Source organism: Dama dama, chromosome 25 (genome assembly GCF_033118175.1).
Source record: "Dama dama isolate Ldn47 chromosome 25, ASM3311817v1, whole genome shotgun sequence".
NCBI lineage: Eukaryota > Metazoa > Chordata > Mammalia > Artiodactyla > Cervidae > Dama > Dama dama.
Genome location: NC_083705.1, coordinates 21,417,668 through 21,438,799, shown reverse-complemented (window position 1 = coordinate 21,438,799; position 21,132 = coordinate 21,417,668). Strand labels below are relative to the sequence as shown.

At 39.3% G+C, this 21,132-nt stretch overlaps 1 protein-coding gene across 1 annotated transcript; it reads right to left on the bottom strand.

Annotated features, from left to right (window-relative positions):
• Nucleotides 1-16,923: 16,923 nt before the first annotated feature.
• On the bottom strand, nucleotides 16,924-20,259 carry LOC133046718 (rho GTPase-activating protein 11A-like). Its single transcript, XM_061129646.1, has one exon. The coding sequence runs from the start codon at nucleotides 20,152-20,154 to the stop codon at nucleotides 17,110-17,112; it is 3,045 nt and encodes a 1,014-aa protein (XP_060985629.1). The 5' UTR covers nucleotides 20,155-20,259; the 3' UTR covers nucleotides 16,924-17,109.
• Between the last annotated feature and the right edge of the window lie 873 nt (nucleotides 20,260-21,132).

The following is a 21,132-nucleotide window of genomic DNA, read 5'->3' as shown; positions in this document are numbered from 1 at the left end:
TCCTTTATCTGTGGTGAACCCACCATGTTCCCCTTTCTCTCAGGCTGTTCCCACTGTTTTGGGAGGAAGCCTGAAAATTTTCATTTTTAATCAATTTCCCTACAGTTCGCAAGAAACTACTCCTAAACTGGCCCACTACTGTGGTTTCTCAGAGCTTTTGATTTTGCAGGTTTTTACAAATTGTAGGAGATGGTACCGATGAGCAGATTTTTCCAAAAGCCACAAACATCTCTTTTTCAATTTTTTTCTTTGATTTGTGATTTAAGAGTTCTTTTTATTTTCCCACAAAATAATGGCCACTGTAAACAGAACTTAAGCAAGAACTCTGACGAAAGTCCATTTCAGGATATAGACATGAAACAGTTGTACCACAGAGTGTCTCTTCCTTCCAAATTCCACTTCTTAAATAGCATTTTAGTCAGAAGTCCCAAACCTTGCTCCAAAAAAGCAAATGCCTTTTAAATTCTTGTAGTTCCAACCATGAAATGTCTGTAGTGAGTTTTTGGTTTCATTTCAAACGTTTTTTTCTCCCTTACTGATTTCATCTAACTGAAGTATCTGAAGCAGTTGGGATTTTTTCCCCACATTTTGTTTATTTGAATTGAAGATGCTAATTGAATTTAGGAGTTTGTCCAAAAGGAGATCATGGCTGTACAAATGCATCATTGCCCATATGGATTCAACACATCTGAAAGAGCAAGGCTCAGCTCTGTGGGTTTAGGAAGGCAGATTTCCCCCAAGGTCTAGGTTATTCTTCAGAAACGATACTAACAACTAACATTTTTCTAGTGCTTTCTACATGCCAGGTGGCCAAACCAGAAATAAAAGCCAGAGAGTCTGAATCTGAAGCCCACTCTCTTAACTTCCACCTTACACTGTGCCTCAGTAGTAATCAGTGAGCGTCTTGGGAGGTGCACACTCAGCCACAGGCATAGGTGAGACCTACGTGGTTTATGTGCCAGCACCCCTCCTGATTGGTTGAAGGTTCATTCTGATTGGTGGGTGCCCATACTATATTGACTGTTAAAAATTTTGACTCTCTGATGGTTTTAATACATTTCCTTCATTCTCTATATAAGGAGGAGAGAAATTTTTCACTACATGGTATCCAAAGCATCTTCCATCAAAGCATCTGCCAAAGCAATAATGCCAAAAGAGTTGATTCTACCTGGTTTTACTGACCTCCCCTCCCTGGTCTTCTGTGTGGCCTCATTTCCTCTTTCTTTCTCTATCTAGATACACACATGTAATATATATGCCTATATCTCTATCTACCTATCAATCTACTGAGAGAGAGAATGTATAATATATTGGTGCTCTCCAGGGGCCCAAGCTCAATCTACTTCCCAAAGAATACATTCAAATACATTCTCCTGGTTAACTTTTAACCGACAGTTGCTTCATTTACCACTGACACATCAATGATCTACATCTATTTCTGGGCTCCTCTTCTCTCCCAAGATACTGACCTTTATTTCAAAGCCTCAGTGGCTCAAGCTCAATATATCCAAAAATAAAATCTCTTATCTTCCCCGACAACCTATTCTTCTCCTATATTCTTCATCCATCATCCCCATCTTTGTTAACGCCAATGTTGTCACCCTGGCATCCCAAACAGTATGACTCCGGCTCCCTTCCTCACATTCTATTAATTGTCAAACCCTATTGATTTTACCGCTGAAGTATCTCAATTGTGACTACTTCTCTCCACTCTGACTTTAATTCAGGCTTCCTTATCTCTCTCCTGGATATTTTAAAATTCTGAGTTGAATTATAATATGCATACAGAAGAGTACACGCATCCTAGTGTACAATGGACCACATCCATGTGACCCACACTCAGGTCAAGAAGTACAGTGTCACTTGGAGTCTTATCTCCTCCATGACGGGGTCTGAAATTCCCCTGTTGATATTTAATGACTTTAAAGCTCTAATACGTCTCAAAACTCAAATATCCACAGTGGTGCAGCATTTTAGGTTATTGTCAGGTATTACTAAGTGTGTGTGAATGATTTAAGAACACAGTTTGGTAAATGTGGGGAGGAAAGGCAGGGCTACTGGGGAACTGAGAGATTAAAAATTGTTTCCACCGAGGGGTGGAGAGTTCTGAGAGACATGACTGGGGCTACCGACCTTGACTCCCAAAGACAAACTGTCTGCTTGATAGTTGCTCAAAGGACAGGCTCCTATGTAACTAAATAGGGTAAAAAGAGTCTCTTGCCCCCAGTGTTCTATTCCTTTTATTCAATTATTTGTTGAAAATACAAAAGTTGGGATGAAACTCAGGAGGGCTTCAAAGTTAGAGTAGGTGAGCCCAAAGGATTAAAAATCCACTTATGTGAATTACCCTAGTTTGTTATATCACATTCATTCTCAACCTCATAATAAATCAAAGTAAAATTCTCTGCATTAAACTGTATTTGAGGAGAGGTCTTGAACAGCACATTCCTTATTCCTAATTAAATCCTTCGGAAAAAGCCTCTTGGAGCAAGCTGTCTGTAAGGTCCTCATTTCTCTTCTAGAAGGCATCTTTCTCTAATGTTAGAATTGCAATTTGTACCTTCTACTGGATTTATGTTTTTGGCCACTACTGCCACTTATTAAAATAGCTATTTGTTTAGAAAAGCGCTCTCTAGCTTTCTTTATAACCATTAGAAGAACATTCAGATTTATTTTTTGATGACTAAAAATAGATTAATATTTTTTAAAAGGTTTTAAAAAGTTTTTAAGGTTTTTAAAAAGGTTTTAAAAGGTTTTAAAATTGTTTAAAAGGTTTACTCCTAGGGTGGCTTTCATGCAGAGAACAATTGTTACATGTCCTGGAACAACTGTCGCATGTTGCATGTCATAGAGTTATGTCAAAATAATTTTTAAACCCAATTGAATAGTGAGAAGTTTTCAGATGCAATTGAATTGCTCCCAACTCTATCAGACACTGTTCAGTTGCTCCTGAAGATGTATCAACAAGCAACTCAATTGCATCTGATTTCTTCAGAAACAATTGAATTGCTCCAGAGTAATTCAAATGATTCTCACCTTCTTGGGCAGAGCTCAGCTGTATAAAAAAGGAAAGACGTGTAGTTAAAGCACTTCTCAGTGAATGTCAGCTAAGAATTCACCAGATGCTTTTCTGAGCCAGAAAAGTTGTTAGACTGGAGCAAGGGAAAAAAACTTGGAGGGTACAGTAACATACATGTACTAGACATTTACTCTTTCTGTGAACAGTCTACACTGTGCCAGGCATTGTGCTAGGTGCTCAGGCTATAGAGACTAGGTAGAAAGACTGTACTCCTCATTTCCCTCCCCAACTCAATTCTTTTTCTGCTTATGGTCTCTGACTTTGGGAATGAGGAATCAACCCTCCATGCTGGATCGATGTAGTCTGGGGGAATTTACCTCCAAAATTCAGAGGCAACATATCATCGTGGTTTAAGCCAACTACTGGATCGTATTTTCATGACCACAATGACTGATTCAAGAGACGCATGTGACTTAACCTAGTCCAATCAGAGTGAGCCTCAGACTTGTAAGAGAACTTTATGAAAACATTTGCTATTTTGCCCACTTGAGAGGTTTTAGCCACTATGTGGCTGGTTTTAACTACCACAAAGAGAGAGCTCAAGCTGTCAGGAGTTCATCATGGAGTCTAAGCATTAAACTAGTATAGCAGGAGACTGTGCCATAGGATGGTGAAAAATAGTCACAGTGAGTTATTTGATCTCTGAATCTAATTGTACCTGAATCCAGCCTTGTATCCCCATCTCTTGTAGCCCCATATCCATTTTTCAGTAACAGATGAGAATGAAATGAATAGTGGGTCTATAGGGGAAAAAACCTGAGCTGAGTGGGTTGTCAGTCTGAATTAGCACAGCATCAAGAAAATTGATACAGGTTTTCATCAGGAAATAGTGAAAGAGGCAGGTACTGGGATATTGTGTGGAGAAAGGAAGAACTAAGAAACAGAAAACAAAACAATAGGAAAATTGTTCTTGGGTAGCTTGGGGAATGGGTATCAATATTTGAGAGTCACCTCATTTAAAAGTCAACTTTCTGTAAACTTTGAAAAGAGCTATATAAGTATATAATTCAATTAGTACTTTTAAGAAACTAGTAAAACATTGGCACAATGTTGATGATATATGTTGCACTCAAGGCAGAATTTCATGGATCCCATGTGTCTATATTTAAATTTCAAGCTTAATTCAATAGCAGGACATTTAAAAATCCATTTTACAATGTAAAGTAATATCATTTGAAAACTGCCATGGAGCAGTTGGGTTAATTGTAATGGTTCACCATGTATTTTTATCATTCTAATTCTCTGTGACATCATGGTGAAAATTTGATTCAATTATGGTGGATAATCTGTTGGGGAGAAGTGCCAATGATGTCTTTAAAAGGAGCTGTAGATACTTTGATTTCAAAGTAATTAATTCCAAGGGGACCCTTTCTGAGATGAAATAGTGAGGTTATTTGGTCATGAGAGTATTCATAGTCATGAAGGAAAAAGGAAGCACCATTCTTTTATTAAATTGACATTGCATCAGGAAAATGAGCTAAAAATGGTTGATTGCAAATGTAATGTAGGGGAGAGAAGCATCTGGTTCAGGCATAAATAACAAAGGCTCCTCAACATACGGCACGAATTTGTGATTATGCCTGTGTAATCTCACCTCTCCAAATGGGCGTGCCTGTCTCAGGATGGGCTGTTCTGGGTACCAGTGGAGAACAGGAGAGCACGAGTGAGAATCATTTTCTTCCTGGCCTTTTCTGTAAGAACGGGTGTTCAGTATTAATACAGGGACTTGAGGCAAGTGAGTGTTTCTGGCTCTAATTCATCCATAGTCATAGCTGCAAACCCCAAAATGGGATGGCATTAAGTCTAAGGGCCTTGGTTAGAAATCCCACTCAAGACATTGAAGGCAGAGCACTTCAAAGGTTTAACTGAGGCTTAACTTCTCCTCATTTCTAATGCAAAACCAAAAACCTAACTTTGGTAAAGCACAAACAGATAGAATTTTTAGGCCTGTGTCTCCATACCCAAAGGAAGTTTGCTCTATTTGGCTTTAAGGAAGCTATAGAGCACTAAACATCTCTCTCAAAGTTGGTGGCATCAAATGAACCTTCCTTTCAGTGGTGAAGAAGAGGGCCAGCAGCATCTCTTCTCCCTTACACTTTGGTAGTACCTTGGTCCCTGGTCTTGCTTTGTTACTTCAGTCATGTCTGATTCAGTAGGCTCCTCTGTCCATGGGATTCTCTAGGCAAGAGTGCTAGAGTGGGTTGCCATTCCCTCCCCCAGGGAATCTTCCTGACCCAGGGATCGAACCCAGGTCTTCTGCATGGCAGGCAGATTTTTTACCACTGAACCACCAGGGAAGCCCACACTCGTCCCTGGGCACCTTTAATCCCAGCGCAGCCCTGTAAGCAGCAGGTGTTGGACCTCATCACTCTGCTCCTAAGAGCTCACAGAATAGAAAACCAAAAGTACGCTAGCAGAGAGGCCTATTGATATCCAATATACCTCAGATAATAAAGGGTAATATTTCCTTTGGACTTAATGCTTGGGAAAAATGTCCCTCCCCCTGGACCTTGCTACTTTTCAATCTGCTTTCTCTCAGTTAGATGAAGGGCTCTAACTTCTGCCATGATCCAGAGTGCTTCTGCTCAGCCTGACCCTGACTCAAGACAGCTCAGTTACTCAGCCCACAGCCAGCTGTGGCCGTGACCTTGAGCATAATTTCAGGTTACCGTCCTTGAGAATACCAAGTCCTATTCTTATAACAGCTGTTCTGTCTCTTCCTGGAAGAAACTGTTCAACTTTTCACAACTATTTCTCATAAATCTAATTTTTAAATTCAATTTTTCTTAAAACAATGGAAAAGTTCTTGCTCTGTGAGCTGACTGGTTTCCTACTTCCCCTTAGCCAGCTGCCTGCCTCTCCATGGGGCAAAAGCCTCACATGATGTCCTAAGTGGCTAAAGCTAGACAGGAAGTTTTACTAAATCTAAACTTTTTAAATGGATATCTGACTTTTCATTTATTTAGTTGTTGACACATCTGAATTTTTCTGACAACAGAACTTCAAGTCTTATCACTCTGGGACAAGAATCTCTCATGTTCTGATCTAAGGCACCTCAGCAGTTGATTTAATAGAATTTTTGAGACTTCCCTGATGGTCCAGTGGTCAAGACTTGGTACTTCCACTGCATTGGGCATCGATTTGATCTCTGGTTGGGGAAACTAAGATCCTGCTATGCTATGTGGCCGAATATAAAAAAATTTTTAAAATAAAAAATATTTTTCCTCAGAAATGGCTTAAATGGGTGTTTCAAGATTGTGTAGATCAAGCATATAGTTCTACTTTTTTCATACTTGAAAAACCTCATTTTGATGCCTAACAAATTTTAAAGATTTCAGCTCAGATTTTCTAATTATGAAACCCAGCCTATATTCTAAATTTATCTTCCAAAGATTTATAATGTGCTCAGTAGATCAGCCATGTTCTTTGCACCCCCATGGACTGTAGCCCACCAGGTTCCTCTGCCCTTGGAATTTTCCAGGCAAGAATACTGGAGTTGGGTACCATTTCCTACTCCAGGAAATCTTTCTGACCCAGGGATCGAAATTGCATCTCTTGGATCTCCTGCATTGGCAGGGGGATTTTTTTTTTTTTTTAAACCACTAATGCCACCTGGGAAGCCCCATGAAAATCCAACTGAATAGTAGATGAAAATACATTTTGGACTCATAATAGTTCCCTGCTCCAGGGAATACAAACAACAAATTGAAATACAAACAAACAACACCTTTGTACCCAATTAACTTTTTCCTGTAAGTATGGTGGTTGCTGAAACACTATGATATCTCCAGGGAAATGCCTTTCTCAAAAATCTACTCCTAAGAGGGTGAGAAGGATGGGAGATGATTTAGAGGACAAAAGGTCAATTGAATGTCTATTGGAAAACTCTTTTGTGTGATTAGTCTTACCCAGGAAACTATAGTATATTTACCTAAATTACAAAAAGTAGCTGTTGGCACACATTTCTAGAAAACTTTGGAAACACCAAATTACAACAGCAAAAACTACCACACTGTAGACTGAAAAGAGTATCAAGTGTACTGGTAAATAGCAAGCTACTAACGGCCTCTGTGGCAGCAAAGGCTCTGGAACAATCTGTGGGATTGGAGACAAAAGGCTCTGGGCACTTAGTGCTTTCTGGGAAGAAGTCACGGCTCTGCACAGGGGCTTAGAAAGCCAGAAGCAGCTGGCAGCTTGGGCAGAGTGGAAAGTGCATGACATATGCTCAGTGTGAGCCTCTTGCATTATCGTGTTTCACCTTGGTGGGTGCTGAGTCTTTAAACCTAATGGAAGGAAGTCTTGTAGAAATAAAACTCAAATGTTTTAAGAGTAATTGTAAGGGTTATCCATACCAATGGTGGTTATTCATTCATGTAGTATTTTGAGGATTTTACATGTTTACTAGGAGATAGAGAAAACACCCCTGATTTTGCAAGCTGATTCATTGTTTTTCCTGTTCTCCTCCTTGGTATTTTGAATAAGAGGTATTGAACCAGAAGTTAGATAATGCGAGCAGCATTAGGCATAGTTTGTATACAGACAGCTGGAAAATATAGGTAATCAAAACATGACTTCTGTCAATACTCGGTAACAGATGAACCCATGGGAAACATCTCTGTTCCCTTCTAAATGAAACTTTTGACCTTCTGCCCCTTTTCCATTCCTCCTAGATTGTCCTTCCCCCCCCCCCACCCCCACCTTGTCTTTACCTGTTAATATTACATGATGTTATTACAGCACAAAACACAAGCCTTGAAGGGGCCAGACATGATTTCTACCTCTGATCTCTGTAGACTTAATTTCTGTGCCAGGCATTTGACACTTATCTTTCAATGGCTTGCAGTAGAGTTAGCACAACATGTCTTGATTTGACCACGAAGTCCAGATTAACCTCTTTCCTAGCATCCTTTCTTATGTAGCGTTTGCCTCAGATTTTGGGGTTTGGTTTTAAGCAAAGTCTTATTATTAACAATGACGTTGTAATAACCAGGATGGACTGGATGGAACTCCATTGTGCACTTCTTTCTTCTTCCAATATTGCATCTAGGAGTGTGCAAGGCACATGTACACTGAACAAAGTTCTCACTTTAACACATAAATTAAAGATGACCAGCAGTAACCTGTCTCTTTTCCTGACCTTTTAAAGATACAGTGTCAGCTAATATTTCCATCTCAAGGACAGCAAGCAGGACACTCACTGATAAAAACAAGTGCTGGAAACAGAAGCAGTAAAGGACAGCTCGCTCATGCCAGCCCACAGTGGCAGGGGAAGTGATTGACTCTGTCACTCCAGCTGGATACTGATCATCTAGCTAGTTGTGCCAGGACCTCTAGGGGCATGAAGCAAGGTCTCCAGGCCACTTGGCATGAGGATCAGTGGGAAACTGGGGAAATTACAGGTTGTATCATGGAATATGTCCAGTAAACAGAGGCTGAACAGTTCTGCCATAGTGTGTACAGAGATGACTGTTGAAATGCTTTTGTTGCAACAGCTCTCTCATTTATCATATGGTGCAAACCAACAGTGATTCATTTTATTGCTTGGCAGCACTTTTTATTTTACAAAAAATATTCCTGTCATCAGCATGAGCTATATTATTATGGATGAGATTAAATCCACATAGCATAAAATTCACCATTTCAACCAGTAAAAAGTGTCTAATTCAGTGGCTTTTAGTATGTTCACAGTGTTGTGCAATCATAACCTCTATCAAATTCTAGAACATTTCCAGAATCGCCCCGCCCCCAATCTGTACCTGTTTGGAGCCACTCCCAACTTCCCTCTCCTTCTCTTCTGGCAACTGTCAGTCTGCTTTGTTGGGTCTCCAGGGTTTTGCCTATTCTGGATATTTTAAATAGAGCCACAGAATATGAAGGCTTTTGTATCTGGATTCTTTTACTTAGGTTCATCCACATTGTAACGTATATCAGTAATTCATTCCTTTTTATTTTTGAATTATATTCTGTTGTGTAAATAAATATACTACATTTTGTTTTCCATTCATTTAATGGACATTTGTGTTGTTTCCAGGTTTTGGCTACTATGAATAATGTAGCTATGAATATCTGTGGACATAAGTTTTCCATTTTCTTGGATTATATACCTGAGACTGGAATTGTTGGATCGTATGGTAATTTTTTGAAAGACTACCAAACTGTTTTCCAAAGTAGCTATATCATTTTACATTCCCACCAGGAAAGCATGAGAGTTCCAACTTCTCTACTTCCTAACCAACACTGGTTACTATCTGTTATTTGATTAGAGCCATCCTATTGCATGTGAGTTGTTGTCTTATTCTGGCTCTAATTTACATTTACCTAATGACGGATGATGTTGAGCAACTTCTCTTGTTTATAGTGACCATTTACAAATCTTCTTTGGAGAAATGTGTATTCAAATTCCTTGCACATTTTTCAGTTGTGTGTCTTTTTATTATTGAGTTGTAAGTGTTCATTATATGTCTGGATACAAGCCCAGCAACAGATACACGATTGACAAATATTTTCTGCCATGGTGTTGGCTGTCTTTGCACTCACTTGGTAGCGTCCTTTGATGTACAAATGCTTTTAATTTGGGTGATGTCTAATTTTATCTGTTTTCTTTTGCTGCTTGTGACTTTGGAGTCTTATTAAAGAAATCACTGCCTATTTTAAGGTTGTGAAGACTTAACCTTATATTTACTTCTAAGCATTTTCAGTTTTACATTTAGACCTTTTTGTCCAGTTTGACTTCATTTTTATATATGGTATGTGGTAAGGATCCATCTTCATTCTTTTGCACGTGGCTTTCCAGTTGTCTCAGCACTATTTGTTGAAAATATTCTTTCCCAGTGAATGGTCTTGGCATCCTTTTTGAAAAGCAGTTGACCACAGTTATATGAGTTTATTCTGGACTCTTAGTTGTATTCCATTGTTCTGTATATCTGTCCTTACGCCAGTACCACACTATTTTGATTGCTGTAGCTTTGTAGTAAGTTTTGAAATCAGAAAGTGTGTGTCCTCCAACTTTGCTCTTCTTTTCATGATTGTTTTAGTTGTTCAAGTTTCCTGAATAGCCTGGCTTAGTGTTCAGCTAATGACTGAATAGGAAATGCCTAGAACCATTACAGAGGGATTTTTATGTGTGTACTGGGACATGCCTTCAACCCTCAGCCAGGAGACTGACAACCCTGCCTTCACCTTCACTTTCTGCTTCTTCAGAGTCTCAAAGTCAGCCAGAGGTTGAGGTGTAGGGCCTTCTCAGGTCTTTTATGAGCATGAAGACAGCTAAATATGAGCTTGAGCTTAACTATGAACTTAAACCATTATGGTTTATCACATACAGTTAGTTCCCTGTGTGATACAGTGAGACCCTGTTGTTTACCCATTTTATATGTAATAGTTTGCATCTGCTAATCCCCAGCTCCCAATTCATCTGTCCTCCTGCCCCTTGGCAACTACAAATCTGATCTCTGTCTGTGAATCTGTTTCTAGTTTGTAGATAAGCTCATTTGTTTCATAGTTTAGATTCCACATATAAGTGACATCATGGTATTTGTCTTTCTTTTTCTGACTTACTTCATTTAGTATGATAATCTCCAGGTCCATCCATATTGCTGCAAATGGATGTTTCCTTCTTTTTTATGGCTAAGTAGTATTCCATTGTGTATATATACCACATCTTCTTTATCCATTAATTTGTCAATGGACTTTTACATCGTTTCCATGTCTTGGCTATTGTAAATAGTGCTGCAGTGAACACCGGGGTGTATGTATCTTCTTGAACTATTGTTTTCTCCAGATGTATGCCCAGGAGTGGGATTGTTGGATCATAAGGCAACTCTATTTGTAGTTTTTTCGAGGAAACTCCATATGGTTTTCCATAGTGGCTACACCAATTTACATTCCCACAAACAGTGTAGGAGGGTTCCTTTCTCTCCACATTCTCTTCAGCATTTGTTATTTGTGAGCTTTTTATTGATGGCCATTCTGACTGGTGTGAGGTGGTATCTCATTGTGGCTTTGATTTGCATTTCTCTAATAATTAGTTGTGTTGAACATCTTTTCATGTGTCTGTTGGCCATGTGTATAAAAGACAGCCTTTTGAGAAGCTCCTCCAGAAAGCCAGACAGAACAACTAAGCACAATTTTCAAAGGTCGTCTGTTTTCTCTCCTCTACCAGTAGCAGGAATGCAGGCTGCTATTTTCAAGGCTACTGTTGAGCTTGGGGACTGGAATAAATTAAAGTAAGATGCCACAGCGCTCATTGTTCTTACTGAGATTCAGTCATTTTTCTTGAATAAGTTCTCCCTGGGTTGCTGCATACTTATAGTTAGTTTCCAAAGTTCAAAAAGTTGTTGATTTTTTTTTTAATCAGTTTTTTCATTGCTCTTATGGAGGGGCAAGATTTCAGCATTCCTTATTCCCCTATTTTGAAAAGTTAAGAACTGAATTTTGACTTCTCAAGAAAGTCAATGGTAATTATGAAATCTGAGCAAAATCACTTCCATTTTACATTCACCATTGAGTCAGCAATGATAGCTCTGACCACTGAAAACAGGGGGTAGACATTTGCTGAAGAACTATCCTCATTTACTTGAAACATTGGTATTTATTCTAAGAATACCATGTTTAAGATAATAACAAGTACAGCTGCAGAAAGTGTGTTTACGCATCACTCTGTGAAATCACTTTTTTTGAAGATTGACTCTTGTTCTAAATTCATTTGTCTCATTTTTAATTCTAAATTCTCTTGCACATGTACCAGAAAAAATGAAGTGAAAGCTGTCAGTATGTTGCCTCCATTAGTAAAGAAAGAATTTGTAAACAACTGATGCCTGTTTCATATCTGTGACATCAAATGCTTCAGACAGAAATCAGTTGGGTTAATATCCATAATGATTCATTTTTAAAAATCGAATTGATAGAGTCAGAGTATCTTTTGAAAGCTCATTGTATTGAATTTGAAATATTTGACATTATAGTGAATTTCAGTGTGAATACAGTTCAAAAGTTTAACATTGAAGATAAAATAATTTGTTTTTGTAGTCATAATACAAACAAATTTTGGGAAGGCACAGAACCATAGTAATAACTATGTTCCTACTAAATTAGGAAACTATGGAGCAGAAATGTATTTGGAACTGGTTGTATGCATGTATAATTCACAATTGTGTGTTCAAGCAAGCTGTAGTATCCTACCAATAAAAATAAAAATTGTAGTTGTTAAGATTTACAAATATTTTTGTATCTGCATAGAGTAACTGAATCATAAAAATTTTGGTGACAAAGCTGATGCTGAATTCACAAAGTTATTTCATCCTAGCCACAATTGTTTTCTCCCCTCATTGTTCATTATCAAATGGAATTCAGAAAATTTTGAATCTTTGAAGAACCATAAATCCACCAAAGTGATCTACAATGGTATTATATTATTTTGTAAATGAGTTCTTTAAGTTTTGGTTGCATTTTATTCAGAAAACAGCATTTAAAGATCAACAGAGACTGAGTATTTGGCAAGTTTTATCCTGTAAAATTAGTTATAAAACAAAATTACTCTGAATAGAGGCAAAAAGGTAGTACATGTGAAAATACAGTGCTCAAATATCTACACATTTCAATTAAAGAGATCTTACACCTAGGTAAGAAGAATCTTAGAAAACTAAAACAAATAAAATGGAGAGAAAATTATTGTAAAAAATATGCAGTAATTCTTAGGAATGAAGGATTAGCATCTCCACTCATAAAGACTACATCAAATTTCCTGCCCAAAGAATAATAATAATTTTTAGAAATCCACATGAATGCACATTAAAGAGGGGAAAAAAAGCTAGTGTCAAATGACAAAGCTAAAACAATTTAGTCACATGTGTGATATCCTTTAGGGCTTCCCAGGTGGCACAGTGGTAAAGAATCCGCCTGCCAGTGCAGGAGTTGTGGGTTCAATCCCTGGGTCGGGTATATTTCCCTGGAGTAGGAAATGGCAACCCACTCCAGTATTCCTGCTTGGAAAATTCTGCAGAGGAGCCTGGTGGGCTACAGGCCATGGGGTCATGAAGGGTCAAACACAACTGAGCTACTGACTACACACACACACACACACACACACACACACACACACACACAATGAGGAAGTAGAGCATGATTGACAAGGACGTCAGAGATTTCCTTCTAAGCCAGCAGGTCTTATTTTCTAGGATAAGATGAGCCAGCTGAGGTGGAGGCTTCGGATTGGCATTTGGTTTTCTTGTCAGGCATTTCCTATAAGTGTAGGATGTCTTATGTTTAGATTTGTGACTTGGGCCAGACCACTGTGGAGTCCTCCATTTTGTGGTTTCTGTCATGCAAGTTAACTTTATCTCAGGTCAAACACTACAGACCAGGAATCAGAATGACAGCAGGCTTCTGGCTGGCACCACAGAAAGCTTGACGACAATGGAACAAGACCTTCAAAATCTGAGTAAAAATGACTTCTTAACCCAGTCAAATGATCCATCAAATATGAGGGTTGAATAATGATATTTTCAGATACTTACATTCTTTCCAAGCACTGTCCCAAGAAACAACTAGAAGATGTTCTCTAGCAAAACAAGACAGTAGATCTAGACAGGAAAGGACAAGAGTCCAGTTAATGGGTCCCAGAAGGGCCTTGAAAAGAGAAGCCCCAAGAAAACTGACCTGGCAGCCTGGGGCCCTGGGGGCAGGTTCCCTGAGTCCTTGGTACAGATGTACCCTATTCCTTTGTGAAAGACTATCCCTTTAAATGGACAACAATTTACACTTGAAAAGGATTACTTAAATTTGTGATGTTTTCACTGCAGTTTTGTTTTTATTGTGAGCTCAGTCTTCCCAGGTAGCTCAGCTGGTAAAGAATTCATCTGCAATGTGGGAGACCTTGGTTCGATTCCTGGGTCAAGATCTGCTGGAGAAGGGATAGGCTACCTACTCCATTATTCTTGGGCTTCCCAAGTGGCTCAGCTGGTAAAGAATCTGCCTGCAATATGGGAGACCTGGGTTTGATACCTGGGTTGGGAAGATCCCCTGGAAGGAAAGACTACCCACTCCAGTATTCTAGCCTGGAGAATTCCATGGACTGTATAGTCCATGGGGTCCCAAAGAGTTGGACATGACTAAGCAACTTTCACTTTACTTCTGCATTCTTTCCCTATTTGTTTACATACCATTAAGTGATGCATAAAGAGAGGTATCACTGGAATCCTAAATTTCCTATCCTGTGAGAGAGAGAATCCTGTGTCTTTGAACCTTAAATATACTTCACTGTCCCTTCTCTGCTCTATGCTTATGTTCTGGCAGAACACTAAGTTCCATAGGGCTTGCTGATTTCGTTGGGGCTCTCTGGGTATCAGTCCTTCCAAGATGGATTCATGTGGAGCACTCAAGATGGACCCCTGCACTGAGGCATAAGTGAACCACTTAATTCAGAAATAGGATGGCTGTCCTGCTTCCACACACCACTGGGAGGTCTGGTTAGGCCTGAAGGTGAATGACCTCCTCAAGAAGAATGTAGAACATTTGCTGAAAGGAAAAGATTATAGAATAAAACATTAGGAAAAAAAAAACAAAAACAACATTAGGCCTCTCCTTTCAGAGAAGGGAATCTAGCATAGTGCTTTGTCCCATAGAACTTTCTGTTATGGTGAAAATATTCTGTGTCATCTAATAACTTAGCTGTGGCTATTAAGTACTTGATAGTGAATGAGAACAAGGAACTGGAATTTTCATTTCATTTAGCTTTAGTTCACTTAAATTTATATTTAAATAGCCATTCTTGGCTAGTGGCTACCATATTGAACAATGCAGGTCTAGAAAGAAGTTGTCAGTGTTTCTGTTTCAGTAAGTTATGTTTATAACTTCTTAGGGTTTTCTGAACCCATTATTTCCTCTCCTTTACGGACAAATAATAACCTAGAACTACAAGGATTAGATTAATTATTTCAGGGAGAAGGGAAAGAGGGAAAATAGAGCCTTAGGGAATGAAATAACCTCAAGGGAAGACTGTGGGAGCAGCTAAAAATAAGAAAGGCATAAGTATTGATATCGACTAGTTTTGGTAGAAGATGAAGGGCAGGAGGAAGGAAAGAAGTTTAGAAAGGCTGTCAGGGATGAATGACTGAGTCTGGGCGCTCAGCCGGCCTGTTGCTAGGGGAGCCCAGCCTGGGAGATCACACTGCAAATAGCGTGAACTCACTTCTTTCATTCATTTTTCAAAATTAACTGCTCATTTCTTTTAAATAATATCTTCCAATTTAAATACTTGAAATTACCATGAATAAGCAAAATGTGTTTCACTTTGGTTAGCATAATCAAGGCAGTGATTTTTTAAAAAATTAATAGATGAAGTCTAATGTGAACATTTACTAACAATTTGAACACCAGAAAGTGCACGATGGCACATGTGTGCACATATACTGAAAATCTTATCTTACATCTTTTCTATAAATGATCTAGGTATTTCCCTAATTTATTGACTGAAAAAACATGAGCAGAAATCCAAAGGAATTTCCTGTCACTGCTCTAGAATGTATGATTTCCTTCCCTCAACTTGGCAGTAGGGCCCTGACCTGCATTATAGAACTTGCACATGTCTCTTTTTCATGCATACGCACAACACATACATGTCTCCTTAATTTTTCATAAACCTGTGGATAAATGAATAGATAACCAGTCTTCTGAGGCTTTACTTTCTCTCAGAAGAAGTGTCAAGTTTCTCCAGTCCATATTTGGCCAAATGTCTTCTGTCTTCAGGGAAGTGTCAACATTTACTCCAAACTATTGTGGATCTGGAGGACCAGAAAAATACCCTTTGGAAAGTAATAAGAAATAAAAAATTTAAATAACTTAGATTTGACTCAGAATACTCTTACCAGGGTTCATTGCCTCAGAAAAATTGTTGACTATTATAGGGAACTGTGTGAAGATGCTGTATAAAGGTTGATGAAAAAAAAAGAAACTCAATGCTATTTATTTACAACTAACACAAATAGCTATAGCAATACTCAGAGTAATATGCTTTAATATATTGAGGACTTTAAATCGGATCTGAAACCCTTCTCTCAAAAGTGAAAAATCTGTTCAACAAGTCTTTATTTTTTTTTTTTTCATTTTCCAGAAAGTTATCTTTAATGTCTATGCTAAATAAATAACATTTACACACATGACAAAACCATCACAGGTTCTTGAAAGAATCCAAGGTAAATGTACAGAGGCGCGTCAATTACTTCAAAGTCTAAAACCAAGCATCTGCATACAAGCAATCACTTTGATTAAAATCTTCCAAGCTTAATTACCCCTTCTTAAAAAATTTTAAATTCTATATTGGACAAAACAGATACAAATGTATTTGTGCAAATTAACTTTAAAAATGTAGTATGGCTTAAAAGTCATCTGTTATTTCTGTAGCCTCATACTATGTGAGCACACTTGAGTCATCGTCATTCTGCACCAGCCATTATTCTTAGTTCTAGGGACCACACTGTCACATCTATAGGCAATATAAACCTAATTACATCCAAAAGGAACAAAGGATTAAAATGCTATTGAAGCAAATTAATTTCTAGGGATTTTTAAAGACACTGAACATTAATGGAATTTGAGAAATAAGATCTGCAGGGCTTATCTCTCCCTCTGTGTGTTGAGATTTCTTGGAGAAACTTCATCTGGCTTAGGAGTAACAAGAAATCAGCACAACTCATTCCATTCTATCACACATTAAAAAATAAAATCCATCCAATTCTCAAAAATTAACTTCTTATAAACCCAGTCAACAATTTCTTTAAAAAAGTAAAGTGTAACCTCTGCTTTAAAAGATCACAATAAAATTAAAGATAGCTTAAATATTGCCATAATTAAGAAAAACAAGAATTCAAGTTGCTTGTGCAATGAAATTAAATTCATCACTTAACAATCATCCTGAGCTACAAACACATCATATTACCTTGCAAGTCATATCACCAATTGATAATTTTATATACATTAATGACAAGAACAACATTTACCAATTACAAGTCTACAGGTTTACTTGTTGGTAGTAGTCAAACTTTTCCAATAGGATTTTTTGGAGAACCTTTATACCAGATCCTCTCTTTTTCTGATGGTTTTCTAAGGACCCTGTTGCTTACGCTAGGGGGAATGACCTTATCATTACTTACAATAGATTTTACTATATCATGGTTTGTTAGATCATCCAAGGGAACCTTAATTTGATTATTAGATATCACTTCTTGTTTACAAACTCTGGTGGACCCAAGAGACGCATTCACAGAGTTTGGGTGCCTCTTCATTTGTAAGAAAGATGTAGAAGTTACCTCCATGCTTGATTTTGAAATCATATCAATATTTGACTGCTCGCAAGATGTAGACTTCTGTTCTTTAGGACCTGATCTGGTACATGGAAGGGAGGAATCTTTTGTCATAGTCATACTTTCTATACAAGAGGGAAGAGCACTCTCACAGCTCACTGATTTAACCAGAGGAGAAGCAGTATCACCAAGACTTGCTAATTTATGCCTTGGAGGAGGTCCACCATACTCCAACAAAGAATTGATCCTTCTCACTGACTGACGGACAGGCGTACGCTGAAACTCAAGAGGTGACTTAACTTTTGTCCTATTTGGTTCATTTAAAGAAAGTTTGTTAAACCACTGTATGTGGTCTGAAACCCTTCCATGCTCTGTCATTTGTAAACATTCAGAAACCGTTTCATCACGTGTTTCCACCAGTGACCGCTGTTTAATGATCCCCACAGGACTCGGTTCTGGCAGGTCTGCGCTACTGCACGTGCTCTGTTCCGAGGAAGAGGTGCTAGCCACAACCTCCCTAGAAGCTGTGTGTTTCAGTAAGTTCTCTTCAATCAAATTTTCATTATCCTTTAATTTAGTATTGAGGGTATCCCCTGGGGACTCTTGTTTCCTTACATGTTCATCACTGGGCAACTCTTGCTTGCTTAAATAATCTTTTGGTATATTCAAATGAATGTTGTTTTCCAGTTGTATCTTCATCTGAGTTGAGTAACATTTTATAGTGGCTTCTCTATCCGATTTTTGAGGCTGATGTAGTGAGAAGTCACTTTCTGAAAAGCTATTTTCCTCGTTACTGGTACAGTGTCCATTTGATTCTATCACAGTCAAATTAGTTTTCAAGAGATTTTTCTCTGGGCTACCTTTGGTAGAAGATGTTTCATTGAATTTTACTTTCTCCACATTAGTTAATGGTGACTGCTTGTGATTTATCAATGCGTGAAGATTACTTCCAGATTCAGAAAATGCTTTCTGAATTTTCACCACAGTCTCTGTGGTCAAGTTATTTTCATCACCATTAAGAGAGCCGCCAGTTAGGTTGTTATTGTGCATACTGTGTACATTAGGAGGGGTAAGCTCGTATGAGCCAACAGGGGACTTTTCAACCATCATATCAGGCTCCGAAGAAGAGTTCTCCACCTCAAGAGTTCCATCTATTGGAGAAGCTTCATTTCCATCTACTTCTTGAAAATCTGAATTAGTAGGTCCTATCCAAGACATCCGGTAATTTGTTCCACTTAGTCGCTCTGGAGTTATTAAGTTTTCCTCTGACTTACTGATCTTTTTCGAACCTTTCTTTGTTAATCTTTCATCAGTATCTGGGCTAAAAAGCAGACCTGTTTTTACAGATTCAATCCTAGTTTTTAAACTTTGTTGATTTGCAAGTCGTCGACCAACATTTTCAGATCTTTTGACACCAGAACACTCATTTCCATCTTTGCTGTTTTTCCCTAGATTAAATTTCAAACGAAGAGATCTTCGAACCTTATCTTTACGGCTGATTTTAGGAGAGAAGCAGCCTGCTTTTCCTGATTCCACCCTGCAAACTTTTTTGCTTGCAAGCCTTTTACTTCGCCTTAGCACATTTGTACTGATCAAATGGTTTCCACTGATGGCGACAGGAGAGAATGAACTCTGAGACGACCCTTCCGGGCTTGTATCACAGTGAACTGATACTGGTGTAGAACTGCTATTGAAGAAATTACTTGGCAACAACTCAAAGTTAAAATTGTGCTTGATGGACTTCCTTTTCTTACTTGAGAAACCATGAGAATCTACCGGCAGTTTACGCTTAGCATTTGGTGTAAGAATTGTTGGTGAAACGAATAGGTGGGCAATTCTTTCCTGTTGAGGTGTAATAGAAGGTGTCCTGTTAGATTTAAATTTATTTAATGCTCCACTAACAAAATCTCCTATACTTTGTCTTCGTTTTCTCTTATAGTCACCAGGAGTTTCGTAATCGCCTTCTTCAAAGCCTTCTAGCGATGGAGTAGCACAGAGACCATCAATACCCAACATCGCTGGCATCCTTTCTAGGATAAAATCTGGAACATGCCCGATATCTGATGCATAATCAATAAAAGTTTGTACTACTGCAGCCTGTAATCGTAGCTTTTTTTCTGTGTTAGCAGACATCTTTTCATGTCCTTCACTTGTCTGAAGAAGATTTGGTGCAAATATTATAGCAAGATTGCTGCTATCCATCTTATTCTCACTGGACCTAAGAGAAACTTTCCTGAGAAACTTAAAGAAGTATCTTAATATATCAATTGTGTGGTCAGCCATAAGACAGGAGAGCAACAATGTAGCTTTATTCTTCTCCTCTGTTTTTAATTGTTGAGCTTTGAAAAGTGCTTCATGCAAATCAGCTGGGAGAATGGGCTCTGGCAATTCTCTAAAAAACTGCTTCAGAAGTCCCGCGGTATCACAAGGAGGTGCAGAAGACAGGCATCTTTCACCATGATCGAGTTTATTCTTGAGTGCTTTTAGACGAAAAACAGATCCTGATTTCCTAAAAAGCCCTTCTGTATGAACATGCTCTTCTAAAGACGTGCAAGCATCAACAAGAAAACTTGGAATATGTCCATATTCTGGTACAACGGACTGGGGCAATGCATTTAATGGTACTCCAAATATTTTACCCACTATTTCCGTGGTTGCTGTTTCCGGTCTCCTGCGATCGCTCTGCGCCCGGCCACCCTTGACCTTAATTCCATAGGCAGCCCGAAGCTGCTGCACAATCGCCAAACGCACCAACCTCTGATCCCACATCCCGGACATGTCGCTCACTCTCCGAGGTGCGATCTGAGTCCTGATCCTCTTTCGCCACCAAGCCTTCCAGTTTCCAAACACTCTCAGTTTTGCGCTCAGCTCCCCTGCCTTCCGGCCACGTCTGGTCCTCTTGCGCCCCGGACCCCAGCCACTTCCACGGCTTTTTCCTCGCTCCTCTATACACTTTCACCGACCCTTCTCTTAGCCCTGTGCCACCCCTCACCTTCCCTTCACTTTCACTGGCCTTCTTTCTTGTCACTTAATCGTTTCAGCTACTTACATAGATTTCCCTGCTTTTTCTCAGATCCTTGCAGCACGCCTGTTACCAGCTTCTCACTACTTCCAGCCACTCTCTTCCAAACCTCCCTTTGTCCTGTCTCTCTCCGACCAGTAAAGCCTACCCTTCTTTTCGCCCTCCTTACCCCCGCAGGCTCGGCTGAGCGTCTGTCCCTGCGACCCCACGCCCCCCACCCTAGCCCAGCCCCCGGACCAGCCGGCTGCTCAGGGGCCTCTCCCAGTCCCGGTCCCCGCCCGGGCTGGTGGCCGCCGTCCCCCCGTTTCACAGGCTGCTCCCTCCCTCCCCCATCAGCCTGCCGGCTGCCCCGGCCAGCACATCCCGGTGCGCTTACTGAAGTCGAGCGACCCTCCTCCTTCCTCCGCCCCCACCGCCTCTGCAGACACCCAAGGCGCCGCGGCCGGCCCACCCTCGCTTTCAGCCCAGGCTCAAATGGCAGCGCCAAACAGCGAACAAGTCTTTATTTCAAGAGCTCAAAAGATTGGCACTTAAGCAAATTTCAGCAGATTAGTGAGGAAAAAAAAAAAAGAATCATTCAGGAAAAGAAAAAGACATTTTGGATAAAATGTTCTTCAGAGGGGCTAGAAATGCTATCATCTTTTCTTTTCTAGCTCTTTCAGTTCTCGTACCAGAAATTTCCAAGTGTCCAGGAATACGAATATTCATATGTGTTTGTTCGTCAGTGACATTAA